Genomic DNA, 12,234 nt, shown 5'->3' on the forward strand with positions numbered 1-12,234 from the left:
GATTTTGAATCAAGATCCAAAAAATTCAATTCATTTGATTCATCCTTCATTCAAAATCTTCAAAATCTTCACCTTCGTCTATCACCCCTAGACGTTGAAGGATGAGGAGTACTTTGCATCCCGAGTCAAGGCGTAGCTGGAACGAGCAGTTTCCGTGTCGGTTGACCTGCTGTAGCGTTGTTGCATCCGTTGGCAGTTGTCAATGCTTGAGCATCAGACGTCACGATGCTGCCAGATTCATCTGGTCACCCGGTGAAAGTCTGTCTACACGGTGTTTGCACGGTCCCATGACTGTAACGGAGCTGCTGCCCGAATGTGGCATCCGGTGACACGGCAGCCGAGAATGAACCGGACACGGTTTCACGTGCGCAGTCACGCCCCTCCCCTGTTTCCGCATCCTGAGACATCGTCAATCCTCACGCTTGCAGCCGCAGCCAGTCCATCTTTTACTCTGATTGGCGACGTCGAGCTCCAGCGGCCCGGCCCACCCAGATGCACAAAACTTCCCCGCAAATAGAGACGCTCCCTGGGCTGCACCGTCTCGATCGTTTCGATTCCGCACCGTCTCCAGCCACCCATCTCGAGATGGCAGGCCCCGGAGTGCCGACTGGAGACGCACGCGCACTGTGCGGCCTGGTCGCTGCCTCCGAAGACGAACCTAGCTGGAGAGCCAAATGCAGAGCAAATGCCGCTCCCGTCACGCACAACCACAGTATGCGCAGCATCCACGCAAGAAACCATGTTCCTCGCCCGCCAGCCCAACGTGGCGAGGGACCTGCCCACCCTCGCTCGATCCAATGGGCGCCGCTTGTGGAACCGTCGTGGCCTCGCTCGCCCTCGTGCGCCCGCCCAGCTCCATCTCGTACCGGCAGGCCCTCTCTCCTACCTGCAACTCCCTCCTGCTTCGTTTGCCTGACACGCGCCCTCTTGGACGCTTGCAAAAGACTGCCATCGCCTCTACCAAGCCTGATCCTCGTCCGTTTCTCCTCCCAGACGCGATCACTTAAGGTATCCTTTGCCTTGGGCTGGCCTGCGTCTGCTGCGCGATTGAGCCATCCGCCGTCTCCCCCACCGGCATTGCGCTCACCCTTCGCCCTCTTACGTCATCAAGCGCCCCCAACCACGAGTAATCGCCATGGCCGACGGAATTGCTCCAGCCATTGACAAAGGTATCGCCTGTCGCTGAACGCCGCGAACTGCTCAGCATGCCTCTCCCAGCGATTGGCGTGCCTGAATTTTCTTTTCGGGCGTCTAGCCGGTGTGCGCCGGCCGGCCAAGTGGCTCTGCGCAATGCGCCGGCGCGCGACGTGCCGATTAGAGCTTGACCAGTTGGACGCGACTTGCTGACACTCATCCTTTTAGTGGGCGCGCCCGAGCCTACTGCCCCTGAGGCGAAAGCTGGGGCTCCGACCATGGATGGCTCTGCATCCACTGCCGCCGGCCTCCCAAACTCGGCAAACCACGAGGATAAACCTGGCCAGCCCAGCGAGGCGGATAAGCCCGAGATCCCCGACGGCGCTGGGCCCGCAGTAGGCACCCCCAAGCCGGTCGAGGTCAAGTCTGTCCCGGAAACGCCCGTCAACGGGGCGACACCCGCTGGCGGAACCCCCAAGCCCGAGCTGAAGATACAAGACGAGCCTGCCGCGGCCAAAGATTCTCCCAAGGAGCCCCTCGTGACCACCGGCATCACGGATCCGAAGCCCTCGCCCGCCGCCTCGGTCCCAGAGGCCGACGCCGACGCCGCATCTGGCGCGGCCGTTACCAACGGCAATAACCCTGCTGAAACGACCGCGCCCGCCACGCACACCGGTCCCGAGACGGAAACGGTCCCGGCAACTGCCCCGGCGCCATCTGCGGTCGCTAACACTCGCGCCATGTCGGGCGACGCGCCGCTCCTGGCCTCGGAGCCTGCCAAACCGTCGGGACCAGTAGCCCCGGCCGCGCCATTGGAGGCCGCGACGGGAGACAAGCGCAACCTAGACCGGGAGGGCGTGCCCCCGACGGCCGAGATGGAAAGCCCCCCACCCGCTAAAAAGGCCAAGGTCGACGACGTCTCGGCCGAGACCAACGGGGGCAAAGCCGTCAATGGAAAACCACCGGCGCGTAAGCCCGGCCGGCCCAGGAAGGACAAGACGGCTGCACCCCAGGTAGGCAGGACAGCCCGCAAGACTCGGAGCCAAGGGCCTGCAGAGGCGTAGGCACTCAAGATCAAGACTCGCACGCATGGGTAACCAAGCGCTGTCGGGGCAACTATGGATAGGCGAATGCGAGGCGTGGTTCAGGCGAAAAGGGAGCCTTTTACCGCTGCGGGAGGTGAAGATTTGTTACGCAGAGGAGGGCGTGTTTATGTGTGTCTGTGCCATGAGGAGTTTAGGTCTCGTGTTTCAGTACCCTGCGAGTCGAATCGATATGCCCTCTCCTTCCAATTTCTTTTCGCAGAGTCAGTCCTGGCTTTGGTGCCTTTAGCAGAAGGCCGTGAGGTCGGTGGGGCGCGAGAGGCCACGAGAGGAGTAATAAAGCCTGGCGATGGCCATGAAAAGGCAGTATTCACATGCAATGGCGCGAGTCTGGTCCATTCATGCCGGCACCAAACGGTGGCATGGAAATTTGACCTCGTCAAGTGCGCCTGTTTGCGTATAGAACGCTACATACTGTATGTTGGGTCAAGGCAAAGCTTTGTGCCAAGAAGTCGACTTGCAAGCTGCCCGTTTTCTGCTCCATGTATTGCTTGCTATTGCGCAGCTGTAGGCAAGCTGCCTCTGCGGGGAGCGGTCGCTCTATTGGTGAGATGGATAGTGTCTTGTGTGTTCGTCTTTGATACGATGCGAATCGGAACACGGCCAATCTAGCTGCCTAGTAAGCATTCGCACATGCCTTTGACACGCCATGCGTGAAAGGATTGGATGGCATGAATTGCGTCTTCTGGTTTAGGAATGCAGCCGGGACTGTTGTCTACCATGCACCAGATAACCTACTAATATGAGCTCACCACTCATCTTGCCAGGGACCTGCAGCATCTCGATTGCGGTGCAGCGACTCCCTTGCTCAAGGCAAAGTTCCTTGCCAAGACAATACCGTAGATATTGCGTCCTGCTGTTGTCTCCGTGATGGCCGTCGATGGGTGCTGAAGATTGGTCACAAGACGGCGGGCACCCCTAGCAACCCCCAGCACTGGTTGTTTGTTGGCATTGAGCTGGTAAAGAAAGGTAAGCGGTAAATACATGAACCGGGGAGCAGGAAAAGTGACGCTAAGTCGGGGCAGGCTTGGTTGGGGAGCGAGCCTGGGCTAAAAATAGAGGGCACTCCCAAGAGCCGGCAGGTACCGGTCAGGAAGAGATGCCTACTTGGGTACTAGTAAGTGGTAGGTAGAGTAGATTATTACACCGGCTACACGTCTCTATTAGAGCAAGTAACATTATATCCGCAGATCCAAAACCATATAGAGAGAGAGGTGAGTGTCGGGAGGATCCAAGGACGGTACATGTACGGATAGAGGCGGCCTTGAACTAAATACCGGTACCTTAAGGCTCAGTAATCGGCCTGCCCTGCCGCGACTTTCAGGGTGTTCAGGTCCCTCCCTACAGGGCCTGAACGGGCCCCGCAGCCGCAGGGGACTCGGGGCAGAGCCAGGCGCTAGTGGCTGCTACGGCCGACCGCCTACAAACCTCATGCGACTCGTGCGGCACTTTAAAGTAATCGCTGCCATATCAACACAAACAAATAGAAGAGCGAGAGCGACGGCTTCCAAGGTCAAGAAGCTCCATGTTTCTACATGAGCATGATTTCACTTCTACAGAATACCTGAATACCAGCCTTGACATAATTCCCTTTCCCGGGTTTAGCGGTAACTATGCGAGGTATCCACGGGTCCCACGGCTGGCTGGCATGCTGGCATGAAACAGGGTTCTTCCGCGCGGGCACTATCAAACGAGGACAAAAGCATGGGCCATACGGGGTGTCTGAACAAAGTATGTATGAGGAAGATGGACTTGAGAGTTTGCCCGGCCTCAACAGAAAGCAACGCGGGCGTCGAGCGTTGGCAACCGTCGCCAGATCCTCGTGATGCGGGAACCACCGACTGCTTAGCGCCTCTAGCACAGCGTGCTAGTTCAGCACATTGACAGCGCAGGCGACCACTGGCAGCCCGGCTGGATGCCCCGTCTCCCCAGAAAACGAGCCTCTCGGAGGTGCTTCCTTGTACTCGCGAGTACCACTTGGGCGACGCGATCGAAATGTGTACCACATCCTACACTACTCTCCCGTATCTGGCCCAGCCCCGGTACCTCGCCCATGCCTGCCGTCTGCCCTTGGGAATGGCGTGCGCATGTCCCGGGTACCGCCGCCGCGCGCCCGTCGCTGTCCTCGCCGTACACGAGAGACCTGCGGGGTACCTTGAGTGAGCCTCGTCGCGCTGCCCCAAACAATCCATCCGTGCATGATCATCCTTAATCCGCCCATCATTCATCCCAGATTCCCTGCTCCGAGTCCTTTGTTCTCCTCTCCCCCCTTCTCGTTTTCTCGCCGCCGCTTCAACAGGCTTGCCTCGACCTCTCTTTTCCTTGCCCTCTCGTCTCCTCTCGCGGCGCCTCGTCTTTCTTTGCGTCCCCCCAAACGTCCCTCGTTTGTCGCTCATCGCCTCTCTTCTTCCTTTCTTTATTTTCTCAACTGCATCGTCAAGACCGCATCATAGCCGGCGCAAGTGGCACGGACCGAGGGCCGCACAGGCGTTCACTGGCCTTTGACGACCGATTTCTCCTCCCGCTCTCCCCTGGTCTCTCGCTCGACAACCACCTTCCCGCCCGACGACGCCATCGCCTCCTGTTTTTTAAGACACTGATCGACGCGTCGGCCGTCGACAGTGCGCCTCTGCGAATCGCCCCCTTTCTCTTGTCCCCCCGTGTCGATCCCGACGACAGACGAGGAAAAATAGCCGTCATTCGACCATTGCGACTTGGAGGATCCGATAATCTGCGCAATCCTTCAGCGCCGGGACAGCTGCTCCCGTGCGACGGTCTGCCAGGCCGCGGCTGGAATCGTGCCGGTCCGGCGGCCTCGTCCTTGACGCCATGGACCTGCCCAACTCGGTGCTGCGCCGGCTTGCTCCTCGCGAGGACGATGCCGGCCAAGAGCTGCTCAAGCTGCTCAAAGACCCCTTCCAGGGTCAAGTAAGTCGCTCGCCACGGACTCGAGACGCAGGCTAACATCAGGGCCTCCAGCTCGCCGCCGCCTCCTTGTTCTCCGCCCTGGGCATCTCGCTCGGCTTCACCGCCTTCATCGCCATATGCTTCTCCTTTGTGCGACCCTACAACCAGGCCATCTACGCCCCCAAGCTCAAGCACGCCGACGAGAAGCATGCCCCGCCCCCCATCGGCAAGAAGCCCTGGTCCTGGGTCACGCCCCTGGCAAAGACCAACGAGGCGGCCCTGATGCAGCAGATTGGCATGGACGCCACCATCTTCCTGCGGTTCATCCGCATGTGCCGCAACATGTTCCTCGTCCTCGCCCTCATCGGCATCGGCATCCTGCTCCCCGTCAACCTGATAAAGTCGGTCAAGAAGTACGGCGACGGCCCACCCACCGACTGGACCATTCAAATCACGCCCCGCGACGTCTACGGCGAAGCCCAGTGGGCTCAGGTCGTCGTTGCCTGGATCTTCAACGTCGTCATCATGGTCTTTTTGTGGTTCAACTACACAAAGGTCCTGCAGCTGCGGAGGCAATACTTTGAAAGCGAAGAGTACCAAAACAGCCTGCACTCGCGGACTCTGATGGTGAGCCATGGTTCTCTCTCTCCTCCCGCGTTGGACATGGATGCAACGATCGGGGGCCTGGGCTAATGTCTCGCTCGCAACAGCTCTACGACCTCCCCAAGCAAAGCCGCTCCGACGAAGGCATCGCCCGCATCATCGATCAGGTTGTGCCCAACTCGTCCTTTGCCCGCACCGCCGTCGCCCGCAACGTCAAGGACCTCCCCGACCTCATCGACGAGCACAGCCATGCCGTCCGCAAGCTCGAAAAGATCCTGGCAAAGTACCTCAGGAACCCCGACAAGCTTCCGCCCGCGCGCCCCCAGTGCAAGCCATCCAAGAAGGACCGCGCCGTCGACACGTACCCCAAGGGCCAGAAGCTTGACGCCATCGAGTACTACACGCAGCGCATCCGCGACCTCGAGGTCGAGATCAAGGAGGTCCGCGCCTCCGTCGACAAACGGGGCACCATGCCCTACGGCTTCGCCAGCTACACGGACATTGCAGAGACCCACAGCATCGCCCATGCCTGCGGCAAGAAGAAGAAGAAGACGCAGGGCGCAACCGTCACGCTGGCGCCCCGGCCCGGCGACATCATCTGGCGCAACATGCCCCTGTCCAGCGCCACCCGCAGCCGCCGGAGGTGGATCAACAACTTCTGGATCGCCATCCTGACCTTTCTCTGGGTCGGCCCCAACGCCATGATCGCCATCTTCCTCGTCAACCTGAACAACCTCGGCAAGGTCTGGCCCGCCTTTAGACGATCCATGGATGCAAATCAAATCTTCTGGGGCATGGTCCAGGGTATCCTGTCGCCCTCGCTCATGTCGCTCGTCTACCTCGTCCTCCCCATCATCTTCCGCCGGCTCTCCATCCAGGCGGGCGACCAGACCAAGACGGGGCGCGAGAGGCACGTCATGGCCAAGATGTACTCCTTCTTCATCTTCAACAATCTCATCGTCTTTTCCTTCTTCAGCACCATATGGACCTTTGTCTCCGCCGTCGTCCAGAACACCAGCGAGGGTAAGAACGCCTGGGACGCCATCCGGACGGCCAAGATCGCCGACGCCATCTTCCTGGCCTTTTGCAACAACAGCATCTTTTGGGTCACGTACCTCTTGCAGCGCCAGCTCGGCGCGGCCATCGACCTCACCCAGATCTGGCCCCTGGTTCACGCCTTTTTCCTCAAGAAATTCTCGAGCCCGACGCCGCGCAAGCTCATCGAGCTGACGGCCCCGCCACCGTTTGAGTACGCCAGCTACTACAACTACTTTCTCTTCTACTCGACCGTGACGCTCTGCTTTGCCGGCATTCAACCCCTCGTGCTCCTGGCCACGGCCATGTACTTTTGCATCGACTCGTACCTCAAAAAGTACCTCATCCTCTACCGCTTCGTCACAAAGACGGAGTCGGGAGGCCTGTTCTGGCGCGTGCTCTTCAACCGATTCGTCCTGGCTACCATCCTGTCGAATCTCGTCGTCATGCTGACGTGCTGGGTGCGCGGCGTGGGAACCCTTACGCAGTTCTACGCCGTCATCCCCTTGCCCTTTATCATGATCGGATTCAAGGTCTACTGCCGCCGCGCGTTTGACACCAAGATACGCTACTACAGCACGCAAAACCCCGGCAAGATGCAGGAGGCTGTGCTGCAAAAGGAGAACCGGCTCCGCAGCGAGAAGCTGTCAAGCCGGTTCGGCCACCCGGCGCTCTACAAGCCGCTCATCACGCCCATGGTGCACTCCAAGGCCCAGAACCTGCTGCCCTCGGTCTATCGCGGGCGCTTGACGGACGGCAGGGAGGCGGGCGCGGGCGACCTCGTCAGCGTCAGCGGATACTCGGACATGTATGCCCTCGACGCTATGCAGGGCGGGAGGCCGGGCAAGAGCGCAAACAACGTGCCCGGCTTCGAGTATGTCTCCGAGTCACGCATGGACTTCGAGTACTACAAGAACCGGGCCGAGTTTACAGAGCAGCACGGCGGCGGCGAAATGTACGGGCGGCCCGGCACCCCCGTCTCCGTCGACGAGTTTAGCGACCGCTCCTTGTCCCGGCCGGCGTCGCCCCTGTCCGGGCGGTCGACGCCCTTTTCGCCAGGCGTGCCGCCGCGTCGCATGATGACGGGCATGTCGGACACGAGCTACTCCGGTGGCCGGCCCGCGGCGGCGCCCGGATACGACCAGTCCGCCCGCGGCCGCCACCCTCTGTATTCGCAGGACAACGGCAGCGCCTCGGGCCTCGTCAGGCACGCGGCGGGTGTGCCCGTGAGCCACCCCAGCTATGCGCGGGACGGCTCCGTGGATCGAGGGCGCTCGAGTCCCGGGCTCGTCTCGGGCATCACTTCTCCGCCCGTGGGGCCTGGCCCGTCGGTGGGCGCGCTGGGTGGCGGACCACGAGGCTACAGCGGGCTGGCGCAGAACGAGGACGTGGAGAGCCCAGACGTCGACCCGACGCGGTACAGCTACTTTCGAGGGGGGAATCGGCCGGTGCGACCGCCCGGCGAGGGGTGGTGAGGCGAGATGGCTGGAACGTGCAATGAAGCCGCGGGGCTGGATGGGTCTGTTTTGTTTGTCGAAAATGCCTCCCCCCGCGGTGAACATGACATTGGGCTGGAGCGTTTTTCCTTGTCGCGTTTGGGATAGACGGATGGCCCGCGAGCCGGACGGTACAAGAAAAAGACTAGAGGTCGCTGCGAGACGGCGAGGGCGGGATGCCGCCAACCCTTTAATGCCCATGTATATAACTTTACACTATGTTCATTGGGGGCATGGAGCAGAGCAAGGTGCGTCCCCATGTCTTATGATACATTATCTACCTCTAGGCCTTAGCCGTGCTTGTTCCACATGCGTGATGGAGCTGTATAGTCGTGGCGTGCCTGGCGAGCGTACCAACCAACCGAGGGAGTCGAAGTCGCCTTGCCCATGGCTTGCGTGGCAGCCAGAGGGTGATGCAGCTGGTATGCTGGAATCTATGCTGCGCTCGAGTATTGTAGCGGCCTTAGAAGGAAAACTTGCCCGTCTCGTGGAAGTGTCGGGTGAGCGACGCCAGGTCGGCGGCGAGCTGCTCAGCGAAGCCGTCGGGGATGACGGTGTCCTGCCAGGAAAGGCTGGCGGTGAGGGTGCCGGCGGGAGCGGCCGTGGCCATGTTGACGCCGAGGGGAGGACCGGCGACCATGGCGCCGTTTGTGAAGAAGACGCGCTCGATGGACCAGGCAGCGCCGCCGCCGGACAAGACGCCGATGTTGCTCACCTCCCACGACTCGGCGCGCGGCCTGCCGTCCTTGGCGCGCCAGAAGGCAAACCAGTCGCCGATGTAGCCCAGGAGGCCGGCGGGGTCGTCGGCGGGCAGGGTGGCGAGGCGTTGGGCGAGCTCGCGCTTGATGTGGCGCGCGGCGGACCAGATGGCACCGTCGAGGGAGGCGTCGGGCTCGCGGAGGGCGGCGACGGCCCAGGGGGGGAAGTGGTGGGAGTGGCCGGTGACGAGGGAGCGGAGGAGGGGGCGGAGAGAAGGGTCCGACGTGTCGGGGTCGAGGTAGGGACGCAGGTTGATGGGGGTGCTGGCGGCGAAGCACGAGGCGTCGGGGCAAAGGCGCAGGGCAAAGGAGGCGAGGACGAGGGCGTGGACGAGGCCGGTGAGCGAGGTGCCCTGGGCGCGGCATGCGGCGACGAGGGCGGCGACGACGTCCGGGGCCATGTCGATGGCGAGGGTGCGCGTGCGGTGGGGGATGGAGAAGTCGATGGCCTTGCCGTGCCAGGGGGCGGCGGGGCGGAGGAACTGGGGCGCGTGCTCGGACCAGACGGCGCCGAGGAGGAAGGGGAGGCTGTTTGTGAAGCCGACGACGTCTTCCTGGGCCTCGGGGAGCGTGGGTGGGGAGGGGAAGGAGAGCAGGTAGGGAGGGGGATGACGAGGAGGAGGGGGATGACGAGGAGGAGAGGGATGGGTTGTTGAGGGCGGCGAGGAGGTGCTCGTGAAAAGCCTTGCCGCTGGAGCCGTCCATCAGCGAGTGGTGAAAGGCGAAGATGACGTCGTAGAACGGCGGCGGATCGGAGTCGGAGTCGGAGCCGGGGCCGGGGCCGGGGCCGGGGCCGGGCCGGAGGACGACGAGGCGCCAGGGGGCGCAGACCTCGACGTCGGGCCAGAGCTGGTCGTGCAGCCAGCCCTGGCGGCGGGCGAGCTGGCCCTCGTAGTCGGCTCCGGCGGGCAGGGTGTCAAAGGAGACGTGGGCGCGCAGGTCGAGGCGGGCGAGGTGGGAGAAGCGGGCGCGCGGGCGGGGGCGGTCTTGGCCGAGGATGCCGACGCGGAGCATGGGCTGGGCGGAGACGAGAGTGGCGAGGGCGGGGTAGAGGACGGAGGCGTCGAGGAGGGCAGGAGGAGATGGGGAAGAGGCAGCGGAGTGGGTGTAGCGGCAGGTTATGGCGACGCAGCGGTAGATGCCGAGGTGGTGGCGCGAGCAGGAGAAGAGTTCCCTGGCAGCGGCGAGCTCAGCAAGAACTGAGGGGGTCGAGTGAGGGGCTGCAGTGACTTACATGTTGGAGAGGGGACGGAGGGGGGTTTGTGGTGCGGACGGAGGGTCCATGGTGACGACGGCTGCTGTGAGGGCTTGGGGTGCGGGATTGAGGTTGGCGTTTCGTGAGGGAGGAGGCCTGTGGTGATGCGGAGGGAGGGCGCAGGCTGGATGTTAAGCTAGATGTTCACCGCACCCACTTTACGGAGAACTCCGTACGAAATAGCAAGTGCACGAGATACCGCAAGCGGTGCTCTATTCTCTGGAGACCTCTTTGTCGTATGATTTATTACGTGGATAGATGCGAACGTGGTGAGGAGATCGAAACCCTTGTCGTTTTGCTTTTTCGCTTCCTCTATTCCCCCCCCGGTCAGCGCCGATGCAGGAACATGGACTCATCTAGCGCCGGGTACCAAGTATGAAAGGCTGAAAGGCGTGATATTATCGGTGGCGGTGGTTTGTAGAAATGAGCCATGTATGTACGCATAGTTGTAAGTGCAGATGCAACGCCGCCATGCATCATCCATGTAATAAATGCCAATCCTTGCTCCAACCACATGCGGTTTCGCTCCGTGATGCCAAGTAAGACCATTTCCCCGTTACTCTCATTACAGCCTCCAAGCTCCAGCCTCGACATAGATCCACAAGCCCACGGCTCCTCAGCTCCGCGGCGCGCGGCTGTACATCTTCTCGCCGCTGGTCTTAGAGGTGAAGCCCTCGACGACGGCCTGGCCGCGCTCGCCCACGAGCCAGCGCGCAAAGGCGTCGGCCGTGGCGGCGTTTGTGGCGTTGCGGGCGATGAGCAGGCGCGCCGGGTTGAGCAACGGGTCCTCCGGGTCGTCGTCGCCGCCGGCCTTGATGACGGCCAGCTCGGCGCGCAGGCCGGCCTCGAGCGAGAGCAGCGTGCCGCGGTCCGTGACTGTGTACTCGCCCAGGTGGACGGCGGCGCGGAGGGCCTCCAGGGGGTAGTCTTGGAACTTGTGGTACCATCCCGAGACGGGGTCTGCCCAGGGGACCTACACACACCAGACGTTGGACAATGAGCTTCTTTTTCTTGGGATACAAGTGCCATTCGCCCGGAAAAGGGGGCCTACCTGTCCGACACTCGCCCACAGATGCGACTCCTTGAGATTGGTGGCCGACTTGTCGAACCGGCTGAGGAACCGGATCTGCGCCGCGCGGCCCTCGGGCTGCGCCTCGGCAGCCTCGTACAGCTTGGAGAAGAGGCCGGTGACCGACGCCGAGCCGTTGAGGCGCGCCGGGTTGTCCTTGGGCCCCACGAGGGCAAAGTGGTCGCGGAAGGCGTAGTGCGCCGGCGCCTTGGCGATGCCCACGTCAATGGCGATGTCCTCGGCCACGGCGCTGTACGTGATGCCCGCGTCGATGAGGTGCTGCCCCAGGTGCTTGATGGTGAAGGTCGTGTCACTCTTATACCACGCTACTCTGAAGTGGCCCGAGTTGCCATTCTCGGCCACCGAGTCTCGGATGAAGGCGTTGGCGAGGGCTACAAGCGGCCATCTTAATATCTCGACTTCCAATGTGGTAGGGGTGGGGGCCAAGTTGAAGCATGTAGAAGAAGCGTACCCTCGATCAGGCCGCTCTCACCCGCGCCGCCGTTGCCCAGCCGCAGCTTGATGGGCGCGTTCTCGACGCCCTCGACGCCCCCGTCGTACACGGCCGCCGGCTTTACGTCGACGCTCGGGTCGGCGTCGGCCAGCGCGAGGGTTGCGATGGCCGCGACGGCCGCGACGAGCGTGCGGATGCGAGCCATTTGGTGTCAGCGACCAGGGGTGGTGTCTAGTCGAGGTCAAGTGAGAGCCGAGGTGAAGAGGGAGAGCAAGCCCGTGTGAGCTTGGCTTTTCTATGTGTGTGCCGGATGGGGAACAGTAAACGAGTGTTGACGGTGGGCCAGGCCTTAAACTTTTCTCTTCTCTCCCTCTCTTTATATACTCGTGTAAGAAAAGAGGGAAGCGAGTCTGGATCTTC

At 61.8% G+C, this 12,234-nt stretch overlaps 4 protein-coding genes across 4 annotated transcripts; 2 read left to right on the forward strand and 2 right to left on the reverse strand.

The window, feature by feature from the left end:
• Positions 1-1,135: 1,135 nt before the first annotated feature.
• On the forward strand, positions 1,136-2,198 carry HRG_01081 (uncharacterized protein; the record flags this gene model as incomplete). Its single annotated transcript, XM_044859552.1, has 2 exons — positions 1,136-1,169; positions 1,363-2,198. 2 exons carry the CDS (start codon positions 1,136-1,138, stop codon positions 2,196-2,198), a joined length of 870 nt encoding a protein of 289 aa, XP_044725952.1.
• A 2,868-nt stretch (positions 2,199-5,066) lies between these two features.
• Positions 5,067-8,257, forward strand: HRG_01082 (calcium-dependent channel, putative phosphate domain-containing protein; the record flags this gene model as incomplete). The annotated part of the gene is made up of 3 exons (XM_044859553.1): positions 5,067-5,165; positions 5,217-5,771; positions 5,855-8,257. 3 exons carry the CDS (start codon positions 5,067-5,069, stop codon positions 8,255-8,257), a joined length of 3,057 nt encoding a protein of 1,018 aa, XP_044725953.1.
• Positions 8,258-8,741: 484 nt separating this feature from the next.
• On the reverse strand, positions 8,742-10,320 carry HRG_01083 (Alcohol acetyltransferase; the record flags this gene model as incomplete). The annotated part of the gene is made up of 3 exons (XM_044859554.1): positions 8,742-9,564; positions 9,668-10,210; positions 10,271-10,320. 3 exons carry the CDS (start codon positions 10,318-10,320, stop codon positions 8,742-8,744), a joined length of 1,416 nt encoding a protein of 471 aa, XP_044725954.1.
• Positions 10,321-10,907: 587 nt separating this feature from the next.
• Positions 10,908-12,019, reverse strand: HRG_01084 (PBP superfamily domain-containing protein; the record flags this gene model as incomplete). The annotated part of the gene is made up of 3 exons (XM_044859555.1): positions 10,908-11,264; positions 11,343-11,752; positions 11,833-12,019. 3 exons carry the CDS (start codon positions 12,017-12,019, stop codon positions 10,908-10,910), a joined length of 954 nt encoding a protein of 317 aa, XP_044725955.1.
• Positions 12,020-12,234: the final 215 nt, after the last annotated feature.

The sequence above is a fragment of the Hirsutella rhossiliensis genome (genome assembly GCF_020360975.1).
Source record: "Hirsutella rhossiliensis strain HR02 chromosome Unknown scaffold00001, whole genome shotgun sequence".
Classification (NCBI taxonomy): domain Eukaryota; kingdom Fungi; phylum Ascomycota; class Sordariomycetes; order Hypocreales; family Ophiocordycipitaceae; genus Hirsutella; species Hirsutella rhossiliensis.